Source organism: Centroberyx affinis, unplaced genomic scaffold (assembly GCF_046629955.1).
Source record: "Centroberyx affinis isolate AG114_WGS23_722 - 3 ecotype Tasmania unplaced genomic scaffold, CSIRO-AGI_Caff_v1 ptg000984l_1, whole genome shotgun sequence".
In the NCBI taxonomy this organism is placed as follows: domain Eukaryota; kingdom Metazoa; phylum Chordata; class Actinopteri; order Beryciformes; family Berycidae; genus Centroberyx; species Centroberyx affinis.
The window spans coordinates 277195-301996 of record NW_027279551.1 but is presented as its reverse complement, the minus strand read 5'-3'; the positions used below and the strand labels follow the sequence as shown (position 1 = coordinate 301996).

The 24802-nt window shown below is 41.1% G+C and overlaps 2 protein-coding genes across 2 annotated transcripts; one reads left to right on the top strand and one right to left on the bottom strand.

Annotated features, from left to right (window-relative positions):
• Window positions 1-745: 745 nt before the first annotated feature.
• Window positions 746-9402, bottom strand: LOC139646370 (actin-histidine N-methyltransferase-like; the record flags this gene model as incomplete). Its single annotated transcript, XM_071522394.1, has 6 exons — window positions 9376-9402; window positions 4853-4976; window positions 2331-2423; window positions 1982-2130; window positions 1157-1229; window positions 746-1002 (listed from the first exon to the last, which is right to left on the bottom strand). Coding segments are annotated over exons 2-6 (675 nt in total), but the record flags the coding sequence as incomplete, so codon positions are not given.
• Window positions 9403-9638: 236 nt separating this feature from the next.
• LOC139646369 (cyclin-K-like) lies at window positions 9639-16113 on the top strand. Its single transcript, XM_071522392.1, has 11 exons — window positions 9639-9656; window positions 10082-10500; window positions 11065-11146; window positions 11437-11568; window positions 12149-12254; window positions 12396-12453; window positions 13002-13171; window positions 13475-13647; window positions 14058-14088; window positions 14226-14294; window positions 15659-16113. The coding sequence occupies exons 1-11, from the start codon at window positions 9639-9641 to the stop codon at window positions 16111-16113; spliced, it is 1713 nt and encodes a 570-aa protein (XP_071378493.1).
• Window positions 16114-24802: the final 8689 nt, after the last annotated feature.

The following is a 24802-nucleotide window of genomic DNA, read 5'->3' as shown; positions in this document are numbered from 1 at the left end:
GTTCAACGCACCACCGTTTCCGTTTAAATAAACGTTTTGCTACGTTTTGTCGGGGCTGAACGCAGGCCAGTTTTACATTACTTACAATAGTTGATGAGACGAACACACAAGATAACGATAACAAATACAACAATAACAAATATCATCATGGTGGAACTGTCAAAATGGTTTTAATCCTTTGTTGAGGATGTAACGTTAGCGTAGCAGGCCTTGCTAAGTGTGTTAGCAATAACATTAGTAGTCAAATTACAGACAGTGGGGATTTGATTTTACCTCTAATTTTCACGTGGCTTTTCAAAACAATGTGGTGACGGTTGTTTTGTGTGCTTTTGTTGCCATTGGCTGTCTTGGCTTCAAAGTAATACAGACGGCTTGTTAGCAAAGACGCTCACAGCTAGCAAACACTGAACTAGCGCCAAGCTAGCTTTCACTTTCTTGGAGTAAACCAGCAGGAAAGGGAAGTTCTGGTCCTGATAGTTTGAATTCAGTCTTACAACTGAAGACCGATAAGACAGAAAAAGAAAATATGATATAGAATGTTGTGTTCAAATGCATGGTTAGATACACACATACACGTTACCGACAGTGGCGCAAACTGCTGCTTGTGTAATTTTGGATTCTGCCAGTCTTCTCAGGAACACGTTACCATGTCTGTGTGTGTGTGTGTTCTCTGTAGTGTCACATGTCACTGAACGCATGGCATGTACTTCTATATATGCGTGTGCGTCGCATGCACGCCACTCACCTGTACCAGCTTGTAGAAGTAGGCGTACTGGCGCGCTGTGTTCTTATACTGGCTCAGGACGTCCTGCACGGCCTGCGTGCCCAGCAGGTGGCGCACCTCGTCCTGCTGGTAGTACAGCGGCGTGTCGTAGTCCTGGGGCAGGCTGCGGATGTACGGCAGCCAGGGCGACGACGGGTCGGCCCGCTCGCACAGCAGGTGCAGGGCCAGCGTCACGTTGCCCATGGCCTGCAGGATGCGGTCCTGGCTGTACAGAGGACCTGGAGGGGTACAGAGCTTATTTAAATACTTGACGTTTATATATTTCGACTTTCGATTTTTGCTGTATTCTTATTTAGATTCTACTCGTCTTTGATGTATCCTATTGCCATTTGCGAGGATCAATAAAGTTTCATCTGAACTTAAAGTCCTTACCAAGTACAGAGTTCTGGGCCGACTCCACTGTCATCAGCATCTTCCTGGGAATCCACAGGAACAGTTCTTCTGCCTGTGCACACACACACACACACACACACACACACACACACACACAGTGTAAGCGTCATTGCATCAATACACCGCTCACAGACTTGCATTCATTTACTAAACTCTTCAGCGTTTTCAGCACTGGAACAGGAATCTCCCGGGGAGAGATGAATCGGAGTTGAGCGTTCAAAAGCCCAAAATCCTTAGAAAAAGTAAAGGAATAATGATTGGGTGCCTCGCTGGGTGAGCTCACCTTGTTGCCCGATGTCAGACAGAATTGTCAACTCGTTACACTCTGCCTCCACTCTAACCGATTTCCGTGGGGGAGGGGGATTCGATTTTCCCTAACCAATCACTAGAGACCGACGTATCCGCCTGAATCTAACGTCATTTTAAGTCGACACTGATGCGAAAAAAACATTTCCCCTTTGAATAAACGCCTTCAAAGCAGAGTGCTGTTTGGATTTCAAAGTAATTGGTACTTTTAATCGATTTAGAACAGCCTCGATAGCAGCGTCTATCTCGTCTATAGAGGTCTCCATTGTTGTTATTAGTCCTCCTTGGTTCCGGGGCACAGCTTGACAACAGCTTGACAGCGGTGTTAGTCCCGCCCGTGGCTCTGATTGGCTAATCGTTAGTCCCCCCCCCCCGGCGCTCATTGGACCGATCATTTTTCAACTGAGAGAAACCGCTGTTTCATGTCACGATGCCAGACCAGAATCAGTCAATTCGGTGGAGTGGGCGGATTCAAAGGTCTGGACCCGGGCAACTCACCTTGATGTCCTTGGTGGCCCGCAGGCCGTAGCCTTCCTTGCCGAAGTTGGCCACTGTGAAGCCGTCGCAGGAAGCCCCGCTGTCCCGAGCCCAGGACATCAGGTCTGAGAAGTAGTCCTCCCTGCCGCCATCAAACACTACCGACATACCTGACCACACACACACACACACATACATATTACAGTCACAGAAAACACACAGCGACAACAAAGAATCCATAAGTCTGTTTTATTCTGACACATAGAAGCCTGCTGCGCACCTTCTTAATTCACCAATAAACCAATCCTAGCCTATAGCTGACTGAATGAGTGAACCACAATGTGTGTATGTGTGTGTGTGTGTGTCTTACCTTTCTGTTTCTTGCGGATCTTCTCTACCAAGGCTCGGATCTGGATGTACTCCTCCCACTCCTTCCCAGCAGAGGGCGCTGCACTGCTGCATTCTGCCAAACAAATAACCATGACACCTTAACTTAAGAGTAATTTAACACCAAACCCAAATCTGTGTAAAGCCTGACATTTAAATAAGTAAAAAGCATGCTACTGAAATGGCCATCTGCTATTGGCTGATCTTTGGTGCCAGATCTTAGTTGCACTACAGAAGGTGACATCAACCAACACCCTAACCATACAGCCAACCATACCTTAACTTAACAATGACACCTTAACAACAACCCCTTAACTTGATTTAACCATAACACCTTAACTTGATTTAACCATAACCCCTTAACGTGATTTAACCATAACCCCTTAACTTGATTTAACAACAACCCCTTAACTTGATTTAACCATAACCCCTTAACTTGATTTAACAACACCTTAACTTGATTTAACCATAACACCTTAACTTGATTTAACAACAACCCCTAACTTGATTTAACCACAACCCCTTAACTTGATTTAACCATAACCCCTTAACTTGATTTAACCATAACACCTTAACTTGATTTAACCATAACCATAACCCCTTAACTTGATTTAACAACAACCCCTTAACTTGATTTAACCATAACCCCTTAACTTGATTTAACAACACCTTAACTTGATTTAACCATAACACCTTAACTTGATTTAACAACAACCCCTTAACTTGATTTAACCATAACACCTTAACTTGATTTAACCATAACCATAACCCCTTAACTTGATTTAACAACAACCCCTTAACTTGATTTAACCATAACCCCTTAACTTGATTTAACAACACCTTAACTTGATTTAACCATAACACCTTAACTTGATTTAACAACAACCCCTTAACTTGATTTAACCATAACACCTTAACTTGATTAAACCATAACACCTTAACTTGATTTAACAACAACCCCTAACTTGATTTAACCACAACCCCTTAACTTGATTTAACCATAACCCCTTAACTTGATTTAACAACACCTTAACTTGATTTAACCATAACACCTTAACTTGATTTAACAACAACCCCTAACTTGATTTAACAACAACCCCTTAACTTGATTTAACCATAACACCTTAACTTGATTAAACCATAACACCTTAACTTGATTTAACCATAACACCTTAACTTGATTTAACAACAACCCCTAACTTGATTTAACCACAACCCCTTAACTTGAGTTAACAACAACAACCCCTTAACTTGATTTAACCACAACCCCTTAACTTGAGTTAACAACAACAACCCCTTAACTTGATTTAACCATAACCCCTTAACTTGATTTAACCATAACACTGTACGTTAACCACACAGCAAAACACTATACAGCATTCTAACAAGAGGCTGATTCCATGTCAGCATTACTTCCTCTCAACTTTACAGCTGTCATTACCAAACATGAACAAATTGCCATGCTGTAAATCAGCAGCCGATTGTTTTATGATGATGAAATTACAAGGCACCCACAAACAGAGCACTACTAAAGTCGACTATGGTGTGAATGCTTGAGGAACAATGTATCGTTATCGTTTATAGTTATCTTTATAGTTACTGCTCTAGGTGTGAATGGGCCTTAAGAGGACTGTAGTAACTCATGTTATTACATTACTGGATCATTACTATTACATCATCAGTTAATATTATAGTTATTTCAGCCCTTATGGAGTAATACCGGCTGGTTAACACTAGAGTGGCCAAGCGTAGTCAATTAACAGCTATTTAGAATTTAAAAATTGCAATATCCATGACTTTTTCTGGATGCAATGTCTGTACAAAGTGTTGTTAGACTTTAAAACTGTGCAAGAAATAAATTCTTTCTTTTCTCTTAAAACCCCCCAAATCCACTCATTAGATTATTAGGCAATTCGCTACATTAAAAGGTTTCACTATATGTTTTAAAGCAATGTTTCATAACATTTTGAGAAGTTGGTATATCTGACAGATATGACGTTATCAGTTGCTACACTCCTTTAAAATGTTGCAACTGTTGTGCATTTCTTTGACTTCTTAGGATGCGTTGGGTGTAGGGATGGGACGATATATCGAAATGCAATATATCGTGATACAAAAATGTGACAATACGTATCGTGGGGCAGAAAAATGAATGACGATATTAGCTCCATTATATTTTGCTGTAGTAATCACAAATGAGACAGCTTGCCCATCACAATTTCACAAGCTCTCCATCCAAATTATATTATTGTCACTTTGTAATGGCATTTTTAAATTGTTGTTTACATTCTAGCGAGCCAATGCCATCGCTAGAAAGATCTGTGGCTCAGAAATAAACAGAATTCTGCAAAGTCATCCTTTGCTCTCATTGAACTTTTATTTATTCCATCGTATCGTGAAGCCCATATCGTGTATCGAATCGTACTGGGAGATGAGCATATCGTCCCATCCCTAGTTGGGTGGAGGTGAACAAGGTGTGTATTGGCCGGGCGGAGGTGGACCTACTCTGAAGCAGTTCAGACACGAGGTTCATCATCTCCTTGGGGGAAACCACAGCGCTGGCTCCGGAGCCCGACTTCTGAGTCTTCACTCGACTCTTCTTTCCCATGGTGGTGGATGGACAGCTGGGCTGAGAGGATACAGCGTCATTAGTGTTTGCGTTTAATACTGTACTACTAGCTTTTTGACATTGAAAATTGAACTGGATGGGTAGAGTTGGTATTACTCTCTAAGCAATAAAAAAAATACAAGTCTATCCCTTATGTATTCTGTCAACTGCCATGTTGTTTAGACACATTTTTACTGTCCCATAGCACAAAATGACTATAATATATCTGCAGGGGTTGATGAATATCAATGACTCAATGAGTACTTGGCAAGGTGCTGCGATTTCTGGCTTCCACACTCACTTTCCAGCCTGTACTGTTTAGGAACAAAGACTCTCATTGATTATGTAATGCTCTCCGTTTAAAAAAATAATAGTAGGAATTGTTATGTTTGTCCTTTGTATGACAAATGATAAGTAAGAAGACTGATATCATCTCAAGCATTCCTATCTGGCTTGTGTGTATGATGTAGGTCTGTATTCAAAGACAATAAATGATGATACTGTGGACAGTGATAGGTCAAAGGTCGCAGCAGGCATACAAAACACCTACTTATGCTGCAGTGGTGACAACATGCTCTTTATCAGTCTGGAATACTTCCACGTTTTTTTCCACACTTCACCCTCACTAGCAGTGCTGCTAAAAAAAAATCCATTATTTGATTTTTCCTTCACTTAATACATCATTTTTCAAAGAGACACATTCATTAAACAAGCCGTTACATTTGTGTGGCCTATTATAAAAACCGTTAAGCTGATTTGCTGCTTTGTAGCTCCTATTCCACTTTTCCCCTGAACAAAAAAGACAAAATGTATTAGTTGAGCTGTTTGCCTCAGACGAAGCATGCAAACCAGACAGGAAATTCAAATAACCACCCAGAGCCGCACTTTCAGCTCTTGACTGTTTAAAGTATTTCTAGTAATGAGTTTTTGGCATCAGTCCTGCTGTACTGCCAGGCTACAGCGCCCCAACAATATGTAGGCCACAGAACTGGGCGCAAGCATTTAAAGCTTCTGGCCATGATGTTAAAAATGACAATACGTCCCAACTTTTTAAAAGGCCTATCATTAACTCGGATAGCTTCTAGAAGCTTCGTCTTCTCTGATTAAGAGAAGAGAAGAAAGGATCCTGCAGGTCACTGGGAAATGGAGGCACAGTGGTGGGATATTTCTGTTAAAGGCACATTAAGTAGCCTAATCTATGACTTCTATAAACCTCTTATCGGTGACCAGTAGGAAGTGCAACAACATTAATAAACTTCTGGCACAGCTACTGAGAAAAAAATACTCTCATGTCCACAATAGAGAGGAGTGAGCTAGCTAATTAGAGCAGAGATTTATCAGAAGCATCTAGTGAGGAAGTAATATATCACAGTGCAAAATCCTGTAATAACAATACTGCTTTATTTGCTTCATTGGCTTGAGAAAGACGCTTAGCCTTTGTGGCTGAACTTCACAGCCATAACCTGCTGTAACGCTAATAGTGAATAGCCAGATAGATAGTAGTCTTCTATAACACTTACAAGCTAAGCAGTTAGCTGTAACGTGCTGTAACGCTAACAGGCTAACTAGTTAGCCAGAGAGTGTCAACATCCTCTTTGGGTTTTCCATGTCAAAGTCAGTCTGAAACAAAAAATTATGTTTACAGTTTTGATTAAAAAACTGCTTTATTCGACTATATGTCCTTTACTTTTATTTTCTGACCTGCTTCTTTTGCAATGTGTTATGTGGTTATGTGGTTAAAGCCAACAACTAACACAAAAAACCTATTACGGCTAGCTTAAAATAGACTGCAAGGTAGTGCTGGTAGATTGTTAAATATAGGGCTGGGCGATATGGTTGAAATCAATATCATGATAATCATAAGGATTTTTCTCGATATCAATATATATCACGATATAGTTCATGTATGCAAAATCACGTTAAATATTCAAATTAATGTTCCTCTCATTGAACCGAATGGTAATGTTAGGTGTGATGTCAAACAAAACAGAAATATTCAAATAATATTCCTACCATACCTCATTTTATGAGAGTTTTTAAGTAAAATTTGCTTGTCATCATCAATTCAGACAGCAGAAATGTGTGTCACGATATTAAAATATCTTCATATCATCACGATATGATTCCACTGAAAGACGATAAACGATAATATTACATTATCACTCAGCCCTAGTTAAATATTTATCTTTTATGCTAGTTAAAATAAACTGCCAATAGGCAGACTGTTAGCATAACACCCAACCCACTTCCATTGCCATTAGCAGGCTTAAAACTTCAGCTACCATGTTAAATGAGAATGTTCATTGCAGTCTCAGAACATGGAAATGCATGGCTTGGTTCTCTAGTAATGACCACACATCAATATGAAATGAATGAGAGTCAGAGGGAAAACTGTGCTTCAACATTCATGACAAGTCTACTTAAATCACAAATTCTTTGTTTTATGCACAATGACTTTGCATAACAGTTGAAGCATGTCTTAGCAATTACAGCTACTACATTTTACTGATGTTTGGTTTGCTTTTAGCAGACCCTTCAAACTGATCTCAGGCCAAAGAACAGTGTCAATATCATGCTGAAAAACGTTAATTATCCCTTAATATCATGCATCTCTACACTCGACTTCAGTGACACATTAATATTTCACTTAGCGTGGTAATGACAGTGTTAGGCCTCGGGCTTTTACGCCAGCATAATGACAACTTTAAATAGACCAAGTGTCAATGTCCACTTTACGTGGATCAAGAAGATTTCCTACTGGCCTTAGCAGGACTAATGTGGATTCCTCTTCCCTCTGCAGCTGCTCCCCACATACACACACACAGACACACACACACACACACCTCATTTCACAATCCAGACAGATCACCAAAGCAAAAGAAGTGACTGAGGCCATTTTTGGTAGTCGGGGGTCTCATTCTGTCCAACAGAAAGGCCCGTCCCTCCCACTCTCCCTACAACCACCACCACACACACACACACCTCTCTCTCTCTCTCACACACACACACACTAGACAGCTGCTCAGTGACATTCAGTAGCAGTTGTCACTTTAGTCCAAAGCCAGTCGCTTATAAGCAGAACAGAGCTTCGGGCTGTCATCTGCATTCATTAACTTCTTGGGTCTTGCGCACAATGGCAGTTTAAAAAAGTCAAATCCACCCCTCCAGGGAGTGTGTGACAGTGTTTCTTTTCCAGCCACCCAATAGGACCCAGATTGGGTAACATGTCCCTACAAATAACTTTTATCTAAGCCTTATCCTCTCCGTAGAATGTGGCACACGGCGTGAAAACTATTGCAAACTCTGGCGGTTAAGGTCTAGCTTACTTAGCTATATGATGAAATCACATACACAATTTCTGTAGGCGTGCATTTCGCCTCACTAAGCAAGTGATGGAAAACGCACAATAGACAGTGAACTTTCAGCTGTGTGGAAATCAATGGTGACACGCTGGTGAACTTGTGGTTTTGTACACAGTCTCTGGCAAGTTGCAGAAGCAGCTCAAACGGTTCGGACACTAAAGCCTTTGAAGCTGTTTAATATGTACAAGGCCTCTGTGTTGAAATGCTTTTTGCTGAAACCTCAGTATAAACTCCTGTCCGGCCGCATCAGACAGACAAAGCTTTGAGTTCCTGTCAAAGCCCATTGGAACATAGTTGACCTGCCTAAAAACATAACCAAACATGCAGGGAAGAGCACTGCAATGGAAATTAAGTTTCACAGCCTAGGCGTTTCAACTGTGGGGATACTTAAGCTACTCCTACTCTTCAAAAGTAATGACACAAGTAAAACCTTTCCAATTTAGCCCGTTTGTCACCAAGACCTATCTACTGCCAACTTCTCCAGCAAGTATTGCATGTCACGATATGACAGTAAAATACACATAGAAATGAATCATTTTGATACAGTGTATGGTTTCTGTATCTTTATTATAGCAAGCTAGAGTTTAGCCAAGATTTACATATGAGGTGTTAGCTAGATATCACTGGGGCTAGCTCGGCTACAAGCTGGAACCCAGTAGTTAGCCTGCTCCTCGTGGACCGGCTCAGGGTATTTGTAGCCGTTCCCACTAGGCCAGCAGCTAGCTTACTAGCATAAAAAGAATCACGCCCATCCAAGCAGAGACGTAATTGGAGCAGGGCAGGGTACAGAGCCCATTCATCTTTACTGGCTGCTCTGATCTAACGTTACCCAGGCTAGCTGTGTTAGCTCGCTGTTAGCTGCTAACCTGCCAAGTGATAAAGGATCAGCCTGAGTTTCAACAGGGGCTAATCTGCTGGATTGGCTGGCTAGGCTAGCCTGCTAACCGCAGCTGACTGTAAAACACATGCATGCAGTCATACTGAATACTATTGGATACCAAGTCAGAACTATACATAAGCAAACCATAAGCATTTTTCGCCGATTCAGTCATCGTTACCTTTTCTATGTGACAGCAGCAGTTCCTCTGTTCCTGCACTGAAACCTACCTTGACTGAACCACGCATGTTGATTGGCGCATCCAGGAAATACGCCCACATAAACAACAGTTGCTTCCGTTATTCTAATTGGTTGTTTGGCCGCACGCGCTGCTCTAGCGGACAGCGACTGGTTGATAACATAGACGCCTTCTGATTGGTTTAAATAATAACAGTTCCCGCCTCACGAGCCTTATGATTGGAAGTTTAGTTTAGATTGATTAAAATGACCATAAATGGTAAGGTTAGAGCTGTGGTGATTGGTTGAAAGACATGTCTATCCCAGATGTGGCGCCCGTGGTCTTTGTTTGGATGGAGCTAAGCAGCTAAATCAGTTAGCTATCTCTATAGCCGGTGCTGAACGGATAACTTTCTGTATATCACTGGGAATGCATCTCACAGATATTTGTCTCTTTTTAATCACTTCCAATGCTGTGTAATTGTAACGGTAGTTTGTGTGAACAAATATCGCCTTGGGTTTGAGTCATTGTTTTATCACTTCCATTGCTGTATAACGGTAGCTAGTGTAGTGTAACGGTAGCCAGTATCGCTAGCCCCCCTCGTCGGCAGACTATTAAACCGTTGCTAGTAGGTTAGCAGCTGGTTTCTTAAACATAATACAGGAGAACTACAGTCTGAACTACATGAAACTTACGTTACTGGGACAAGGAGGACCTGGCCAGCCTGGACCACACAAAACTCTGCTGGCACTGGGACAAGAAGGAGCTGGCCAGCCTGGACCACATCAAACCCTCCTGGCACTGGGACAAGAAGGACCTGGCCAGCCTGGACCACATCAAACCCTCCTGGCACTGGGACAAGAAGGACCTGGCCAGCCTGGACCACATCAAACCCTCCTGGTACTGGGACAAGAAGGACCTGGCCAGCCTGGACCACATCAAACCCTCCTGGTACTGGGACAAGAAGGACCTGGCCAGCCTGGACCACATCAAACCCTGCTGGTACTGGGACAAGAAGGACCTGGCCCACACCCCGTCCCAGTCAGAGGGACTGGACCCTGCCACCGAGGCGCGGTACCGGAGAGAAGGGGCTCGGTTCATCTTTGACGTGGGCACACGGCTGGGGCTGTATCCTTTTATAGCCAGATAACCTAACCTAACCTGCAAGAAACTTAACATATAACCTGTTAACCGCCATGGAATATGACAGAAAACGTGTTAACTATAAGAAACCTCTGCCCTTGGCTGGCACACAGGACTATGGCTGCACCCTATAAAAGATAATCTGATAAATGACACTTGACACATGGATGGCTAAAGTCATGTGGTTGATATTATTTGACCCTGTCACATTGCTGTCCATATTAGCACTAAAAACCCTTAATACACACAGAGAAGACAACTTTCACAAATAGATATTTACTGCGCAAAAGACAAAGATTAAACAAATAAGTTGATTGGGAATATGTAAGCAACAGCTCACCAATTTTTTATATTTAGGAAATTGCAGTTTCTGCTGAAGGAACATCTCCTTCACAGGCTGTAATAGTAAAGGGATTGACTGGTGTGTATGACAGCTCCGGTTCTAGTAGCTTGTTGTTGGGACTCTGAAATTGATTTGATAAATATCCACCCACTGTCTACAATTTTCCAAAAACTTCCACTGTCAGTCCTCTTAACCTCTGTGGCCAGACACTATGACACGTTGGCAACCGGGATCATTTACTTCCACCGCTTCTACATGTTCCATTCCTTCAAGCAGTTCCCTAGATATGTAAGTATGGAGTTCTCTATTCACTCCAGCCTTGGGGAAATTCATTAAAGTAAGTTCTATACGGTAGATGGCACTGTATATATCACATACTTTTTATCCAAACCTCAGACTTCCAAACCAATCAGATGACCAAACAGGCATAGTGACTGTTTATTTGAATCTGAAGTAAATATTAAGATGTAGGCTATTATGTGAAGCACTTTGAGTCGCAAAAACTGTAAATTGAACCTGTGAATTAGGAGGAGGAGGCCCAGTATATTTGGTTCCTAACCTGTTGGATGTGCCTGCAGGTGACAGGGGGATGCTGCCTTTTCCTAGCAGGCAAAGTGGAGGAAACTCCCAAGAAGTGCAAAGACATCATCAAGACCGCTCGCAGCCTGCTCACCGACATCCAGTTCGCCCAGTTTGGAGATGATCCAAAGGTTGGTAACAAGAAACTCCCATCATTTGGCCATGATCGGTAATGCCTCGCAACATTGACATGCTTTTTGGGTGCCAATGTCAAAGTCACAGAATCATGCAGAAATCACCCACTAGATGTCACTGCAGGACTGTTAAGCGTTTCCGTTTCCACTCACAGTCTGCCCCATGGAGCTGGGCAATCTACAGCAGAGAGAGAGCACCGTTTTTATAGCTGATCTAAATGTTATTTCAGTGTTTTAGGTCGAGTTTTCCTCTTTATTGGCTAAAGTATCTGTAGGGTCTGTAGTTTCTGTAGTGTCTGTAGTTTAAAAATGGCTCTTGGAGATGCATTAAACAACAGAATAACATGAACAGTTGTCATTCTGTTCTGTCTGTATTTCATGAAAATTAGTGTTTCACATTGTTTTTCAAAGGCTGTGGAATTTCTAACTTCAGACCCACAGATTGATTTTTATTCTTCCCTAGAAAGCTGCGGGGATCTATCTTGTTAAGTCCTTCCCCGCTTGGGACTTTTTACAATATAAATGTACATTTTTGCAAAGCCCCGGTTTGTTTAAGGAACAATCCTCACGCTAACAGGAGGAGGTGATGGTGCTGGAGCGCATCCTGCTGCAGACCATCAAGTTCGACCTGCAGGTGGAGCATCCCTACCAGTTCCTGCTGCGTTATGCCAAGCAGCTCAAAGGTACGTCCGCCTCTGCTGGTCCATTTGTGGGGCATCCGCTCAAGATCTTAGCATTGAGAATTGATAGCCAATTTTTGAGAAAAAAAATGTATGCACTTATGGAGGTTTGGCTGATGGAGAAACAAGTCATGTGTTTTTCAGGTGACAAGAACAAGGTGCAGAAGTTGGTTCAGATGGCCTGGACCTTTGTGAATGACAGGTGAGTTCAGAACTGACAGCTGTCAATCACTCTTAGCATGGGGTTGATATTCAAGCTAATCTGATTACAACATTCTCTCACACTTTTCCTGTAGTCGTAAAGCTAGGGTTCAACCGATATCGGTTTTTGAAGAATTGTATTTGTCAGTGTGGAAAAGCCTCTGACACTAAAACTCTCCAATGAACCCCAGACTGATACAATTATTTTAGGGTTAGCAGCTCTTTAAGGCAGGGTGACCTATGCAATGGTAGGGAAACTCTGGGACACATTACTGCCTTTTAAATTAAGGATTCATTCACAAAAATATAATTGAACAATTACATGAATAATAAAATGTGCAAAGAAAATCAAATGTCAGGTTTTCTGACACTGACAGGCTGATATCTGACATTTAATAAAAGGCCAAAATCAACCCCATATATCATCTGACCCCTAACGAAAAAAATGTAACTAAATCCCTTTTATTAGCATACTAATGCATGTGTACTGGCAAGCTTGTATTATAATAATAGACGGATATGGCGTTGCGATGCTGTGGTCCTCCCCAGCCTGTGCACCATGCTGGCCCTGCAGTGGGAACCAGAGATCATAGCCGTGGCCGTCATGTACCTGGCCGGACGCCTCTGTAAGTTCGACATCCAGGAGTGGACGTCCAAGCAGTCGTCCCGGCGCTGGTGGGAGCAGTTTGTCCAGGACGTGCCTGTGGAGGTGCTGGAAGGTAAGGGGGTTAGCGTTACTAACCACATAAAGTGGGGTTTGACTCATGAGACAATACAGCAAGGGCCAGAAAGTTTAGACAATCAGACAAAATGATTGGAAAAGCCGAGTTAGTCTTAAGTTTCTGTGACTGGCGGCTTACCTGGCAGTATCTGAATTGTCCCAGTGTGGTAAACCCCACCCCTCTGGTAGTTTGAGCAGGTTGAAAGAAAAGCCAAGAAGTATTTGCAAATGCTATTTTACCCAGGTGCGGTTGATAGCAGTGACTTTGGTTTCTGACTCGTTTTTGCCTCCAATCCCAAAGATATCTGCCACCAGATCCTGGACCTGTACTCCCAGGGCAAGCAGCAGATGCCCCAGGGAGGGGCAGGGACCGGGGAGAAACCCCCCGCCTCCTCCGTCCCCTCCTCCCCAGCCCCACCGCCGGCCAAGAAGGCCTCCCCCCAGAGCAGCCCCAGACCGCCCCGACCAGCCCAGGTCAGTGATATCTATCTATCTATCTATCTATCTATCTATCTATCTATCTATCTATCTATCTATCTATTTATATACAGTACTGTGCAAAAGTCTTAGGCCCCCTAGATTTTTTATATACATTTCTTAGAAGTCTTAGATGTTTATTTGTTTTCTGCATTAGTGTGCCAGTAGACTGCTGTTTAGTGTACATTTTTGATATTGAGAAACTTTTCATTTCATTAGTTTTGAAAGCATCTTCGCTTTATGGATATCTTTGACATATGCCTAAGACTTTTGCACATATATATAGTGGAGATGGATGGGTGTGTACTAGTGCTGGTGAAGACAGCCTGTGTCCTGCATGCATCTCAACCTGCTTTTAGCAAGTTGTGCATTCTCTGATCCTGATATTATCTTTTTTTGCTCTTCAGCCGTCTCCCAAAGATGACAGCAAGGCCACTGGTAAGCAAAAACCCTGAATAGGCCTAATACACTGGAGGCCTCAGGGATTCATTTTAGCTCATGAATCCATATGCTGTAATCAGTCCATTCTTTGCCTTCATTTGCCTCTTCCCTGTCTTGTGTTTTGTCTCGTCCAGAGCTCCTGCATCTAGAACCTCCTCCTCCTCCTCCCCCTCCTCTTCCTCCTCTGGCCGCCACACTTCCAGGTCAGTACCTTCTGCCCCATTTGGCTCCATTTAAACGCCCTGTAAAGCTGTCATTTAGATCATGAGGAGGGTAGGATGGGGGGACACAGTGGAGAGTAGAACTGAGTAGAGTTGTTGGAACGAATTCCAAAATTGTAGTAGAATTTATAAAAACTGATTAAGGCAGGACTTTTCCCTTGGACATATCCCAGGTATCTCCTGCTCATTTACTGTTGCTGATCTCAAGAAATTTTCTTCTACTAACTAGTTTTGTTGTTATAACACAGCCTAACCACAGCACTACTACTCTACATTTAAGAAGCCATGTTGGGGAAGTATTTGGATCAGAGTGGTTCAGTGGGAGAAGACAAATAAGGCTGTAATAACACCAGTAATTGGTTTTCTTTGGTCTGAACCGTAGTGGAAAAGTTGACTTTGTTGCCGGTTTTGTATTTCGTTCATTTAGGTTTACACTGTACAATTACAGGCAAACCAGGGCTTGTAAAGAAAAGCCACATGTACTTGGCTTATTGGACAGAGTTGTGGTAACCTGTCATCTCACGTGATTAGAGAAAATAAATTCAGTTCCAGTCCCAGTGACTTAAGCCAACACCCCTCTCCTGATACCCATAAACCCTTGTGTTTTGGGGTTGTTTCCTGTAATTGGTTGGTATTATGTTCTCACTCCTAATGAACGACACCACCAGGAGTAAACACTCCAGAGTTCAAATGAATCACTCAGAACATGCTTGGTGTGAAAGCAGCCTTAGATAGGAGATGACTGCCAGCCATGTCCATCAGATCCTCAGGTCTTCTGCTCATGAGAGAAGCAGTATTCCACATGCTGGACTAGTCCTGCTAAATACAGCCAAAACCTCAATGCTGCTGGCCTTCCTCCTCAAGCCGAGCACTGATCTCTTCATATTAGTCAGGCCAGGTTGTGTCTGTGTGTGTGTGTGTGTGTGTGTGTGTGTGTGTGTGTGTGTGTGTGGTGAAAGAGCAGCAGATCAGATGGTTAACCGCATTGGTGAAATCTGACTACTTAGTAGATGTAATCATATTAAATCTTAACCCCAGGTTTTAACCCGGCTTTAGAGAAAAGACGCAAACTGACAGCCAAGCCATTTCCAAGCAGGTTGATGTCCGCTCAACACACACCAACCGCATTAGACCACAGTGGTTTCATTGGACTGCATATGGACTGTAGTGTGCAGCATTTCCATCTCTTTTTTTGTTATTATTTTTTATTATTGGCCTTGCTCTGCACATGTCGTTGCACATTTGTGTGTGTTGTATTTCTATAGAGAAATTCTTCCACGCTATAAAAATGTTTTTTGACTTTTACTCTTCTGCACCGTTACCACAATTCTCTGCTCTCCCACCAGACCACAAACCCCCCTCCTCCTACCCACCAGCCCCGGACCTCCCCTCCGAACCATCAGACCCCCCGCCCTTACCCCAACGGCCCCCTCCGCCGCCCCCGCCGCCGCTGGACCTCCCCGCCTCCAGCTCCCTGCTGTCCAGCGAGGGCTACCAGAAGCTCCAGTCCATGATGACGACGGAGGGCTCCTGTTACGCCGCCGTGCCCCAGGCCTGCGCCCCGCCGCTGGGCTACCACGGCCTCGCCTACCCCCCGGGCGCCGCGTCCTACCACCCGCCCCTGCTTCCCGCCTACAGCTACCCGCTGCCCCCGCCGCCCCCCTCGGCCATGGGGATAGCGCCCGGTTTGGCCGGCGGGTACCCGCCGCCCCCGCCCGCCGGGCAGGGCCAGCTGCCCCCTCCGCTGCCGCCCGGGATGCCCCCCCTCAGCGGGATGAGTCGGGGTACGTGGATGAGGTGAGGGGCCACCGAGACAGCAGGAGGTTCAGGTCAGATGATTTTAGGGTCCAGATGCAATCGGTCAAATCGTTCAGATTTCTATAAGAGCACTAAACGGGTCTACATGTACGGTTTGATGCTCTGAACGGTTTCATATTTTAAGAGAACTGCAGAGTTCTCTTAGAAAAATCATAAACTTGTCAGATCATCATGTAATGGAGAATTCTATCATGGTCAGTTCAGCAGATATGGAGCAAAACCCTGGCAATGGAGGAGGCAAAAATGTCTGATCCGTACCAATTTTGTGGTGCCTCCAATTCTGAACATGTTCAGGGCATCAATCTGTGCATATAGATCTGTTTTGGTGCTTTTACACAAATCTGAAAGATTCATGTAGATTTGGTGTGGACTATAAGCGTTAACTGAGAGACATGGAGGATTCCAAAATTGATGTCTTCCTTTAGCTCTCCCGCACTACATTCGAAAGCAGACAGTATTCACATGGCTAGTATTCATTTTCAGTATTCGTATTGCTTTATTTAATATTTCAATATTGGAAGGGATACCAACACTATTTTTTTTCCCAATACAAGTTTTGTGCCATCTAGTTCAGATTGCTCCAATACTTTATTTTTTACCTGGAAGCTCTTTTCAAAGGAGGTTTGATTTAAACACAGCGTCCACTAGACCTCAGGTGGTCTGTCTTACTGTCAGATTCTCAGTTTGAATGTTGTTTTCAATAGGATGTTGTTGGTGTTTAGTAGTACACACTGTTGTTTTATTAGCCTATCAATGTGAATACCGGACAGTGGCAGGCAGCTTTATTCACTCAAATGCTCGGAGACCAGTGTTATATTGTTCAGGCTGTATTTGTTTTTCTTCTTTAAGAAACGTTTGGCTGAGGATCACTTCACTTTCAGTCGTTTCAGTTCAGTGATATTGCTAGACTAGCTCTGTCAGCCTTTAATGAACCGTTTTTTAAGAAACTGTCCTTGTTTGTAAACTATTGTTTCTTTTTTCTTTTTGCTGAATTTAAAATTAATTGGTGCCAACCCAAATCCATTTACATGTAAACATGTAAAGACATTAGCACACCGTTTTTTAAAGAAATGTTTGGGATGTTTACATTTTTTATAAAACTTGTAATAATCTTTAATGCATGCAGCTTGTTACAACTGTTCATGTAACCATTAACGTAATAAACCACAGTTTGCAGTGTCAATCCTGTTAATGTTATAAATTTCCCATTATGTAATAAAAGTTACCAACCATTAATGTACTAACTTTTTTCCTAATTATTACATTATTGGGTGTTATTACATTATAAGAAGTTTGAAACTTTTGAAATGTAGTCCATTCACAATGATTCCCAAAGACCTCTGCCATACACACTCATGCTTTATTAGATGTAGCACCATTGTTAATAACCAAATCTTTGATGACCGTTGTGTATTGACTTTTTATTATTATTACATTTTCAGTTCCATTATTACATTTTCGAAGCCTGAAAATTTGTAATGGAATAATGCCCATTAATGTAATAATTATTATGGTAACAGGAAAAAGGTCATTACATTATTGTTAGGTAACTTTTATTAACCAATGACCTCCTTTTAGCAGCTGACGGGGGAAAGTGCAATTTTAATTCTTTTAGACCTAAGTGCAGCCTTTGACACTGTAGATCATGCCATTTAATTGACCGCCTGAACACCTGGGTTGGCATCAAGGACACTGCACTTGGTTGGTTTTATTCCTACCTTTTAGAAAGGACCTTCACGGTCACCATAGGTAACTACTCATCTTCTCCAACTCACATTACCTGTGGTGTACCGCAAGGTTCTATTTCAGGTCCAATTTTATTTTCAATCTATATGCTGCCGCTTGGCCAAATTATCCAAAGACACAATGGCCCTCATTTACGAGACGAACGTACGACAGAAAACTGGGCGTTCGGTCATTTCCACGCAAAGCTCGGCATTTATCAATCTGCATGTGAGCCGAGGCTACGATCAAATCTCACGTCAAGTCTCGACTCGTGTAGCAAGTTTTCGAGTCAGCGTGGACTTGCGGTGCAGCATAGTAAATCTGGCTGAGTCGGAGAATTGTTATTAGACCATATATTCTGACTGGCATCTAAGCATATGCAGCCACATATTCATCACTTAAAAATATGTAGCCTATGGCAAAATATTATATTTTGTAAAGGCCTACATGTAACATAAATAGGTATTTTCAAATTGTTTGCAATTAACGGGGTTAACAGTTTTCTGGTGTAAGATTAATTTCTCTTTCATTTTGAGATAGCCTACTTGTTTGAGGTCCGACCATTTTTTTCCTCACATAAATGTAAAGAATTGCGATACAAGCTTTATATTAGGCTACTATTATATATATATAGACTATACATATCACGGATGTATAAATTAAATATTCAAACCTCAGCTGGAGTTCGATTGTCGTCGGCAACGCTGTTGACCGCAGCAGTGATTTCTTTCCATACTGCATTTTTCCGACTTCTTTTGATGCCACTTTTCAGGCTGACAAACAGAACTAATTGGTTTAATTGGACTTGGGACGTTAGAGTTTCTATTTCGAGGTCGGAGAAGTTTCTCTTCTTGGACGTATTACGCATCTCCATGTCGTAAACTCTGGGGGCGAGGCCTCTAAACCGAGAATATTTAGGGGCGTGATATTTAAATGGCAATTGTTTTTAGTCGCCACATTTATCAACGCCCGATCATTCTTACGCTGTGATTGGCGAGATACGAACGTTTCATGAATCACACGTGAATCCTGTCGTAAGATGATTTCCGAGCTCGGATCTGCGCTGGTTTCTACGTTAGATTGATAAATGAGGGCCAATGTCTCTTTTCATTGCTACGCAGATGACACACAGATATACCTTCACCTGAGACCTGGTGACCCAAACAGCTTAGCTGCTGTTGTAGATTGCCTCAATGACATCAACTGTTGGATGGCACAGAATTTTCTTCAGCTCAATTCAAAATCAGAAATCATATTGTTCAGTCCCACAAATTCCATCAGTCAGTGAGAGGCCTTGGTCCTTGGTCCTCTGTCCACAAATGTGAAGCCCGTTGCCAGAAACTTGGGAGTACTATTTGACTCTGACCTAAACTTCGAACCACAGATTAAAAAAAAATGTCCAGTCCTGCTTCCTTCAATTGATAACCATCTCCAGAATCAAACCAATACTATCACACAGCGACCTGGAAAAAGTAATCCACGCCCTAATCTTCTCACGACTCGACTACTGTAACTCCCTCCTTTCTGGCATCAACCAAAAGTCACTCTCTCACCTCCAACTAGTTCAGAACGCAGCAGCTAGGCTTCTTACTGGTTCTAACAGACGACATCACATCACCCCAATCCTGGCTTCTCTCCATTGGCTCCCTGTTCCTTTTAGAATCGATTCTAAGATTTTACTGATCACTTTTAAAGCACGTTTGGGTCTGGCTCCAAGCTACATAACAGATATGTTGACCCCATATGAGCCAGTGCGCAGCCTTAGATCCTCAGACGGGGCCCTTCTGGCTGTTCCAAAGTCTAGACTTAAAACTAAAGGTGACCGTGCTTTTTCCATCAGGGCCCCTCAGCTTTGGAATGACCTGCTTGAGGAGAGAATGCTAGCAAAATCTGTGACTTCTTTTAAATCACTTCTTAAAACCCATTTTTATAGACTTGCTTTTATGTGATGTCGTCTTTTTATCGTCTTTTTATCTTTTATCGGCTTTTCATTGTCTCTTTATCGGCTTTTTATCGTCTTTATCATCTTTCTATTGTCTTTTTACGTTCTTTTATCTTAACTCTGTCTTAATTCTATCTTACTTTTATTCTGTTTTACTGTTTATCTCTGTTTTCATCCTACGATCCCTGTTTATTATTGTTTTATTGCCTTTTAAATTCATAATTTGAGTATTCTGCTTTTATTTTGTCTGTCAAAGCACTTTGTAAACTCTGTTTTTAAAGGTGCTATATAAATAAATTTATTATGTTGATGGGAAATTTATTATGTTAACAGGATTATTACCCTCTTAAACTGTGATTTGTAATTTGTTAATGGTTTTGTTAATGTGAAGTTATTACATTTACATTTGTAACAGCTGTACCTTTCATAAGAAATGTTTATTTTGTTATGTTTTTGATGGTTATTTATTATTTTGTTGCATTTTATGCTTCCTCAAACTCCTCCATTAGAAACATGTTCTGTTCGACTAAAATAATTAAAAGTTGTTTCTCACCTGCTGTGTTGTTGTTATGACATTTAACTTTTTAACAGATTATTTTTGAATGGATGCGACTTTCTTCATGTTTGTTGTAATGTCAAAGCTCTGCCACTAGGAGGCATTCTAGTCTTATTTATGAGATTAGCATCAGTTGCATGCTTTTACATGCTCTTTAATGGACATTTAGTCCTACCTGCACTTCACTGTCATGCTTTTCTTTGGTTAGTTAATGTTGGCAATGTAGGAATTGAGGCCAAATCTACTAATGCGCTCATTTTCAGCTAAATGCCTCAAAATGTAAAATTAATTCGTTAACATTCTCCATTAATCTGGAGGTTAGTTCTTCAGATTTAATGCCAGTTCATTTCAAATCTAATGACACATATACAGATTACCGTAAAAATTGGTATTACTTCTTCAGTACACATCCTCCACATTAAATGCACCACTCAATCACTGACACCAACACACAAATAGCTTTTTCAAAGAAAGTATACTTCAATTTTATTTCAAAATTTCTAAAAGTGGCTTTTTAAATTGTTTTCTCATATCATCATATATAGCTAAAATACCTTTTCAGCTACATACATCTTATTAAAAAATAGAAAGGCATGCTAACCCCTGGTAATCTATGGGGGATATGTATTTACATACAGCACTGGCTATACTCTAAAATAGACTGTCACAGAGGAACATCAACAGAATTTCATCACAGGGTCTAAGTCAATACCTCAATGACAAAAGAAGCAGTGCATTTGAATGTCACCATAGGAAAATAGTCCAAAAAAAAAAGTGAAATGTCACTTTTGTGCTTTAAAATCAACAAATAAAAAAAAGTCAGTAGTTGTGTGTATAGTAGACTAGCTGTTTTCAAAAAAGGTCACTTTGCAAATGTTTGAAGACTGAGTGTGTCTACTGATGTATTCTCTCTCTTGTAAAACCAAAGTAATGCCTGACTATCGAAAACAATTTGTTTTAGCAGTCCTCAATTCAAATGGAATTAACTTCATAAATCAGGAATATCCCTGATTTATTTTTTTCTTTTTCAAATGATTACTGCTCATTTTGCACATGTGGCCCATAGCTTACAGTATAGGCTCATTAAACACAAGTCACCTGCTGCATTCAGGCCATTGAACCATGCTGAAACTCAGCCACTCGTTCAATAAAATCACACATTCTCTTATCCAATAAGAATAGGATATGAAGACGGTACGGAAAGCACATGGTGCACACATCACATCTTTACCAATGTGTCCAACTTAAAGAATTTCAGAAGAAATTCTCTTATCTGTGTGGACATTCATTTTCATTTTGTCCAAATGCCAGGACAAGTAAAAATAAAGAATGCAGCATGTAATTTCAGTTATGAATGGTATCTCCATCTCTCAGACTCCTACATACATCATTATGCACTACTGTACAGTATATAGGTACATTATTCTGCAGAAAAACCTAGGGATATTTCACTCTGTACAACTCTATTACAATGAGGTAATAGTGTACACTAGCTGTTAAGACACCTAATTATGATCCATGTATGAGGTGGGTAGAACTCAGCACTACATGTTCAGGCTTATGCCTCAAGGCAGTGACGAATAGGGCAATTTTTTGGATGATGCTGATACTCCCAATGCAGTGTTCTCAGCATTGTTGTACTGACATACAATCTCCCGTTTGCCAAGAGATAATTTAAAGCATCTTTTGGCACTTTTCTTATTTTTGTTTGTTTCTGGTAATGGTGCTTATCCATGCCCAAACGTGCCCCAAAAAATTGCCAAGAGTATCACAGCCTTTATAGGCCTTATTCCCACGGTGGCCATTTGGAACTTTCACCATGCACACTTGGGGTGGGAAACCCTGCCCAGGAGCGCAAGTATAGTCCAGCTACTATATATCCTAATGTGAACGAAGATGCACACAAAGTTCAAACTTCAGCAAAAATTACAATTTCATAGATTCCACCAAAAAACTTATTGGAAGCAAGGGATTTTGGTATTTGGCCGACTATAGCTAGCTAGCGGAATCTAGCTTGGGTAGCTAGCTAGTAAACTAGTTAACTCTGTTAAACTGAAGCAGGCCTCGTTGTTGTACCTGATCCATTATGTGCTAGTTTTATATGCATTATATATGCCAGTCTTCTGGGTAGAGTTTCCCACCCTGAGTGTGACGTACCCTAAAGTAAGTTCAAAATGGCCACCATGGGAATAAGGTCAATTGTGGTGTTAAGTTACCTGACATTATCAAAGTTTGCTTGTATTTGTTAATGGTGAAATATCCAAAATTATGGACAGTATCATTAATCAGTACGCTTGTCATAAACTAAGCTAGGCAAAGTTATCCACTAGGCCTACTTACTATATGTATTAAGTGTCTCAAAATAGAGTGCTGAACTGAGACCTCTTTAAGTAATAAAGACACTTTATGGCAAATCAGCTGTTTGATCAACTTCTTATTGTGCAACGAGAGGACTAATAGCAGTTTCAGTACAGTATTTAATGACTGCAGTGCTTTAGAGATGCTGCTAGAGATGCTGCCAGCCTACACTGAACAAAGTGAACACATACTGTACAAACTGGACAGAGTGAAACTGCTTCACATCACCCAAAGGTAAGATGATTAAGGAGCTGATTTGTACAGAAGTCGATGTACTACCCTTCATGCTGTGGTGAGCTGGGTAGTTGTCTGCACTTTTTCTAAGAAACTTGATACATATAGTCCTCTGAGAACATCTAGGACATTTTATATACAGATGACACATTTCACAATCTACATTGCAAAACTAGGTACAGGCCTTCTTACCATATGCATTATAATAAAGTGAGGAGATAATTAGCATACAGGGTGAAGCTAGCAGCGAGCACTGCTAAGGCCCACACTAATGACATCTAAGACCTTTCCACCTGCATTAACCTGTGTCTAGCCTGATCTGAAAAAAATTTATGAGACTGGGTTGCTCCAATTCACATTAACAACAAAGTGTTAATGCAATGTGTCTACAATAACTACAATAACAAAAATAATGGCGGCAGGCAGCTTGAGTTGTCATTTAAAAGTAGCTGGGAGTATGGAAAATAATGACTTCTCAAAATAGTCAGGATACTCATAGATGAGTATCCTGACTATTCATAGAACAAGTGAGATCTCTGTTTTGACATGCACTAAAATGTCCCATCTTTTTCAAGGATGTTAATAAGAAGGTAAGTAGCTCGCTATTGATAGATGTCAGGCTATGGAGTCTGCTTTCTTTACAAGAAGCAAAATTAATTACAGCTGGGTTTTTTTTTTTTTCCAATAATAAGATTGTCACATCTGAAGATTGTTTGACATAAAGTTGTATGTCTTCTAATTTGTGGCATTCCTCTACAGAGGAATGCTCACAAATTGAGGTATCGCTGGAGATGCCTCATCTGTAACACAAGGTTTCAGTGGTCTAATTGATCAAATCATGTGATTTGGGTAAATTTATGTACACAAGGTGTGAAACAGCAGATGGTATACCACAGTGGTCAATGTGTAATCCTACTATTTAATTGCAAATGTCAAAGGAGTTTCTTCTTGGTCAATTTGTCTTATTAAATAAACGTATGGCTTGTGACTTACATTTTGCCGGCACTAAATTAATTATATCAATGTTTCCCTTATACGTTTAGTTTTGTATCGAATGTTTATGAAGCGTACTCATTTTGAGTGCCATTAACCAAGTTGTAATACTTATACATCCATGGAAAAGAAAAGGTAAGGGTAACACTTTATAATAACCATCATTAATAAATGGTAAATTGATAGTTAATTAAACTTTAGTTAATAGTTATTTTACTGTTAACAAACAATGAAATTATCATTAATAATGTTTACTAATTATTAGTAATGCTATAATTTATGTTATTTTATCATTCGTTTGTGTAATATAAAATCATTTGTTTATAAATTATATATTGTATCATAGCTTTTTACCGTTTTTACCGTCTCTTATCAGCTATGATACAATATATAATTTTTAAACAAATGATTTTATTAACTTTATTAACTAAAGTTTAATTAACTATCAATTTACCATTTATTAATGATGGTTATTATAAAGTGTTACCAAGGTAAGTTGTGTGTGGCAGTCAGCCTTGAATACTTGAGAACATTAAAACAAAAAGCAGAATTGTGACTCAAACTGCAGACAGGTTCTGTGGTTCCTGGCTTGGATGAAGTGATAGTCAGATATTCAGAGTTTCAGAGCCTTACTGAATGCTTCGTACTGTGTTCACACTGCAAGCAACGCGATCAACAAGTCACCGGAAGTCCATTTCATTTCCTCTAGAGCTGAGCGACCAGGGAAACTCGGCTGATGTGTGAACGCTCGGCAAGCTTTTTGGCCGAGCAAAGTTGGCCATGGCTTAACTTTTTTTGCGGTCTTCACCCGTCGACGGCCAATCGGTTTTCCACGCTTCAACGTGATTTCATTTCCTGAACAGT

Excerpts from the sequence above, each read along its gene's own strand:
- LOC139646369 (XM_071522392.1), top strand. Across the intron at positions 12,454-13,001 it reads TGGACCTTTGTGAATGACAG|CCTGTGCACCATGCTGGCCC; the intron begins GTGAGTTCAGAA and ends GGTCCTCCCCAG. Across the intron at positions 13,172-13,474 it reads GCCTGTGGAGGTGCTGGAAG|ATATCTGCCACCAGATCCTG; the intron begins GTAAGGGGGTTA and ends CCAATCCCAAAG.